The 6,000-nt window shown below is 54.5% G+C and overlaps 1 protein-coding gene across 20 annotated transcripts in view; it reads right to left on the reverse strand.

Moving 5' to 3' along the window:
* Nucleotides 1-4,801, reverse strand: part of AAK1 (AP2 associated kinase 1) — a 185,952-nt gene extending 181,151 nt beyond the window's left edge. For 9 of the 20 annotated variants that reach the window (XM_075535446.1, XM_075535444.1, XM_075535447.1 and 6 more), the window contains exons 1-2: nt 4,630-4,801; nt 3,932-4,335 (exon numbers count right to left, since the gene is read on the reverse strand). In XM_075535446.1, coding sequence (XP_075391561.1) covers nt 3,932-4,094 — 163 coding nt within the window. In that variant the 5' untranslated portion in view covers nt 4,095-4,335; nt 4,630-4,801. The remainder of the gene's footprint in view (nt 1-3,931; nt 4,336-4,629) is intronic. The other 11 variants (XM_075535450.1, XM_075535453.1, XM_075535451.1 and 8 more) reach the window with 5 other exon arrangements.
* Between the last annotated feature and the right edge of the window lie 1,199 nt (nt 4,802-6,000).

Raw genomic sequence — 6,000 nt, forward strand, 5'->3', positions numbered from 1 at the left:
GGGTCCCATGTCCCGCGGTAGCTCTGGACCTAATCGAGTGAGAGCCTGCCGCGAAGGCGGCACTAACACACATCAATGGAAGGAGTGTATGAAGCACACTGACACCTCCAACGCCTGCGATTCAGAACGGCTTTGAAGCCTCGCTGCCTTGAGCTGTAGGTAGGAGACATTGTCACAGTGGACTGATACGGTCCCTCTTATCAGCCCTCCACGAAGTTAGGAAATGGTTCTGAGGGGCCACCTGTCCACCTTCTATAGAACTGATGCCGATCGGAATGCTATATTTTTATGTTTACTATTTACCGGTGCGAGCGTAGAAGAAAGGTCTCATGGAACTACAAATCCCTGATGGAAAACATAGCTTCTCGGTGCTTCTTGGAGCATTGCTGATGTTCCCATTGAGCTCATACTGGAAGCTCAAAACCAAATATTCCTGTCAAAGCACATGCCCATTAACTTAGACATAATTTAGCATCTATCATCTTCCCCGAGAAAGCTAGGAAGAAAATATCTGCCCCCACCCCCGCACCCAGCCAAGAGGCCACCACACATCCCTTCAAACTGGGGACTGAGCACCTCCACTTTCCCCAGGCCACCAAGCTCCTGTGAGGCAAGTTAGTGAAACCACACCAGCAGGGCTGAGGCTGCTGGCTGAAGAAGTGGGGGCCCAGCACCTGCTCCTTCGATTCCTGCCATTCCTCACCATGGAACCCGGACCAGCACCCACGCTACGGAGAAAGGGGCTCCTGGTGGGATGTGGGTAGCAATCAGCCTGGGTTTGAAGTCCCCTTCCTCACCCCACCCTGGCCATCGGGGCACAGCTGTCATTGTCCTTCTACAATCTGGACTGGTGGGTAGGCCAGCCAACACCTGGACTCACAGGAAAGGAGCCCGGGGAAAGGGTGCGGCTGCCCCAGATATCTGCTGACCCTTTAAGGAGCTGATGAGGCCTCTACGGAAAACATCTGGCGCTGCCCACTCACAATGGAGGAACTGGCCTTCCATGGGTCCTCTACCCCACCCGACTGCGCATTCCACGAGGCTGTGATAAATAAGGACTACCATTCGTTAACCACCTGGGAAACATCCTTTCATTTGATACACATCGTCTCACTTAATCTTCAAGACCACCACATAGGGCTGCAGTTCTCAAGCTTTAAATCGCATCCGAATTTCTCCCAGGACTGGTTAAAGCCACAGTCCGGTGGTGGGAGGGGGAGTGGAGAGCCCTAAAAATCTGCATTTCTAACCAGCTCCCAGCTGGTGCTGATGCGCCACTCTGATGAAAATAAAGGCTCCAGGAAGCTTTGAAGGGCCTTGTCCAAGGTCCCACAGCTGGTAAAGAAAAGAGCCACAATTTGAAACTCTACCTGCTAGACTTGACCGCCCTGCTGTCCTAGGTGTACAGGTGTACCTGGTCCACCCAAAGTCACCGCTGGCTACTTAAGGCAGCCACCAGACATTCCAAAAACCACACTCACTGCCATGGAGTCAATGCTGACCCATAGCCACCCGTGCACCGTACACCAGACCTCCCTACACTCCTCTCCTTGCCCATGGGAGCGCAGGCAGCTTTGTACGCTGGATCCTTCATATGGAAATACTTCTGAGAGCCACAAAGGCAAACCCGCTTTAACCCAAGAGCATGGCCAGAGCGGTTGGTTATTTTACACCTAGGTGCACAAAAGTTCAAGGCCAATTACTCCTTTCACCTGTCTCCACAAATGGGTTAAAACTCTACCCTGTGGAACTGTCACTTTTTGAAGAATTGTAAATCCATGAACCTCCCTGAAGGCGTCATACCCTCTTGCTACTTTTGGTCTTTGCCCATGCTGTCACCACACCTGGCGAACGCCTGCCTATTTGCTCTGCAGGTCTGCATGTAGAACTGACTCCAGGAAGCAGCTCGTGGCTCTCTGGGGGGAAAGGGGCTCCTGCACCCTGAGCTTTCTCTATGGCAACACTCGCCACTCTATGAGAACTGGCTCTTTTCTGTCGCCAAAACAGCTTGTAGAGTCCAGCACCCGGTTTAATAACGTATGTCCACAGCCTCTCGTGGTGCCTGGCACCTTGTGCACACACCATGCCTGTCTGTTGAGTGAGTGAATGAATGAATGAATGTAGAACCTCATGCCCTAACTTCCACAGAAAAATATACTGCGTGATGGAGCAGTTCTCGGGGCTAAATCTTGGGGCAGAGGCTGGTAGCCTAGAAAATAAAGACCAAGCTGCCCTTCCCTTTGCCCCATCACTGAGAACTGAGATGGGGTGGTGCTTAGGGCAGCACTAGCTATAATGAGACAACCTCCTAAATGACCAAAATGCTCCAGGATGCTAAGATCAGCAGAGGCCATTCAGTAATGAGGAAACACCACTGCACCCTCTCATTGCCGATTTCTCTCTCTCTCTCTCTCTCTCTCCACCCCACTGCAGTCAAGGCTTTGGCACAAGAATGAAAGAAACAGATCAGACTCAAGGGTGCGGATCTGGCAGCGGGCACAGAAGCATCTCCCATCCTGCACCAAAGCCCACAGGAAGGATCCGGAGAGACAGTGACTCAGGCCCAGGATTAGGTCCAGCTAGAGCAGGGCTGAGAATGGAAAAGAGCAACAATTTTACAAAGGCAGGATTGTTCGATATTGGGGTTGTTTTTTTTTTAATGGTGTTTTTAAAATACAGATTCCAACCCAGAGAACCTGGCCCTGCTGACCCCAGTGCTTACACAAGCTGAGCGCCAAACACCGCTTCTTCCTCCTCCCCAACGCACCCACCTGCCACACTCACGACAGGCATTTATTTCCCAGACCCAGCTCAGGGCTCCCTCCGGCTTCCACCCTGGCTTGCAAAAGGCTTCTTCGTAAGGGGCCTCCAGGCTGTCTCTCCTCCGCCTCAGCTAATCAAGGGTTTCTCCCCATAATGCAGTAAGAGGCCACCCCTTCCCCCATCCCTTCTCGGTCTCTAACGACCTACAGCAGGCTGCCCCCATCCAATTAGTTTGAATCGCTTCATGCCACGGAAATTGCTGCTTTTATTAAAAATAAAAGCACACTAAGCGGGCAGTGGGCTGTGAAAAGTATTAGCTGGCATAATTATGAAGGTCGAGGTTAAGGTTATCAAAAGCAACATGCCAAGATTTTCCTAAAGCCTGGGGGCTAAAGATACATACCTGCATATTCATAGTTTTACAGCCACGTAGCCAGGAGAGAATTCACACGGCAGATCTAAATAACATCCTCTCAGAGAGAGGAAAAGCAAAACTAGAGCCGCCCAGTTTTAGCTTCTTTGAAGTCATTCTTTTGGTTAAAGAAAAAGAAGACGAAAAACAGAGGCAGAGGGGCCTATGAGACTGAGTTCGGGAGAACCACACAGTGCCCGATGCCCAGTTCTGGGGGCCGAGTTACAGACGCGTCAGGAAGCAAACCGAGTCAAATCCATTCTCGTTCCTTGAAAAATCCTTTCTCCCAATGCCTGTTTCTGGGAGTGGGAAAGTTGGTTGGGAGAAATCGAGAGAAAGCCTTCTCTTCTTCTTAAAGGTGCCCCATCCCCACCCTTCACATCAATATTTCAAGTTTCGGGAGGATGACGAGCCCACTTCCCCGCATCTGAAGTAAAGCTGTATCCTTTCACATAGGCGTTTTTTCCTCCGATCCTCCTAAGTCGGCGGTTTTAAGGGGTTTGTTTTATTTCCAATTAAAAGGTCAAGGAGGTAAACCATTTCCGGCAACCTTCCCCCATCCCCATAAGCCCCGTCACTTTCAAATCTCCGTTTTAAATCTCTCTCAAGGACAATGAATCACCGGGCAAAGGAAGGGGGAAGGGGAGGGTCAACTGGTCAAAACCCATTCATACAATTAACAACGCGACCGGCGCCCTGCCGCAGCGGCGCCCGATTTCCAACCAGGCGGCCCCGCGAGAGGAGTCCCACCCGTACCTTCGGCCAGCACCTCGTCCACGGTGACCTGCTGTCGCCCGATGCCGAAGACCCTTCCGATGTAGCCGCTGCCCAGGCCCGAGGTGCTGCCCCCTCCTCCGCTGGAGCCCGAGCCCAGGCTCGAGCTGCCCTGCTCACGCCGGGAGTCGAAAAACTTCTTCATCTTGCAAAACGGAAGCAGCACAGCAAAATGCCGAAGGTTTCTAGTTTTTTGTTTCAAAAAAAAAAAAAAGGCGAGAGAGAGAGAGATCCAAGGATTTCTTCTCAGATTTCAGCTCGGAGAGGAGCCACCCGAATCCGGCCGTGGGGGTGGGGGCTGAGAAAGGATGCCTATAGGAAGATGCGTGTCAATCGCGCGGCGGGGTCCCCTCCTCCTCAGGAGGGCGATCCGTGTAAGTTTAAACCTGTGATGACAGAGGAAGAAAGAGGATGAATCAGTAACACTTAAAAATTCAACTGCTCCGTCCTGGGGGGGAGGGGGAAAGGGCAAAAGCCATCATCTCGGGGAAAGGCTTCGAGCATTTTTTTTTTCCCCCCTTAGCAAGAAAAACCTCCGGGTGGAAAACGCGCCCCCGGGGGCCGAAGTAAGGGGGCGATTCGGGCCGCCCTGCGCAGCACCCACCCACCCAGCCGGGCACTGCCTCCCCCTACCCCGTCCTCCCCGCCGCCCCGCGCGGCAGCATCCCGGCGGCACCCACTTGAGACGCCTCGGCGGCCGGCGGCCGGCTACCAGCCCCGCAACATTGTCACCGCCGCCGGGCCGACCTGCGACGCGGAGAGGACGCGGCGCTGCAGCGAGAGCCCGGGCAGCCTCGGCGCCCGCCCGCCCGCCAGCTGATCCCGGGAGCGCTCGGCGGAGACTGACCCTCCGCCCCTCCCCCGCGCGCGCTCCCGCCCAGCTCCATCCACCCAACCAGGAAGTGAATCGTGCCGGAAGTGGCCCTCGGGGCGGTACTGCGAGGGACGGGGCCCTCCGCTGCGACGGCCGCCCTGTCGCGACGGGCGAGAAACAAGAGAGCTGAGAAAAGAAGAGAGAGCGGGCAGAGCAGTCTCGCCGGGGACATGGTTTTGGAAGACAAGGTGGTTCTCGCCCGACGTGCAGGGCACCCTGGGAAAGGTAGTTCGGCGCCGGCCTGCGGCTGGACTACAAGTCCCAGAATGCTCCTGGAGGAACGATGGAGGTGGCCCCAGGGACCTGTGCTGCCACGAAGGTGGCCAGTTGGGTGATGCACAGATGAGAATGCGGTTATTTCAACCCATGCAGTAAACACACTCCCCGGTACTAGGGTTTCCCTCCTGCTGCGCGTTCCACCCTTCTGGAGCCATCTTATTGCGGCTTGACCTCGGCACAAGGGATTCTGGGGGTTGTGGTTTCCAAGCCAATCGAGGCTGACACCTGAAGGACGCCACTTAACCGCCCCGCCTGTTAGCACGTCCAGGGGAGCTTGTCGACTTGGCTTGGGCGAAAGGTAGAGCAGAGGCCACCAGAAATGTTGGTTGGTAGTTGACTCGGGCCAAACGGGAACTCGAACCTTAACATAAAGCCGGTGCCCTTCCACGCTCAACCTCAGAGCGTCAGAAGCTGCTTTCCCCCCACTTGTCGAGAACCCACTCTGGGGTCCACTCCGCGATGCGTTGGTAGAACGCTCAGTAAGACCGTGTCGTCCGGGAACCTGCTACGGAGGCTGTCACCATGAACCTGCTGAAGGTGTGCAGCGGGGGCAGCAGACGCGGCCTGTCGACGCTAACCCCAAACTTTGAGGCTCTCGGGCTGAAGGCGACACTTAATTCTCCACCTCTGCTGGCCCTGTGGCTGCTCCTGACCTTCACTAGCCCCTCCTCCCACACAGGAACCTTAGGCCAACCCCTTTGTTTCATTCTTCTTCACGGCAGGATTCCCCTATTTAGGATATCGCCTAAATACCTAGGATAGGGGTGGACCAAGTGATTTGCACATGCTTTTTGGTCCTCGTCTCCATCCTTAGATCTCCTGATAAATGAAGAATGGAAAGGGGGAACCACTGCCTTCCAGCTGATGGACCCGAGTAGCGACCCTATAGCTGCGTCCC

This window comes from Tenrec ecaudatus, chromosome 17, assembly GCF_050624435.1.
Source record: "Tenrec ecaudatus isolate mTenEca1 chromosome 17, mTenEca1.hap1, whole genome shotgun sequence".
Classification (NCBI taxonomy): domain Eukaryota; kingdom Metazoa; phylum Chordata; class Mammalia; order Afrosoricida; family Tenrecidae; genus Tenrec; species Tenrec ecaudatus.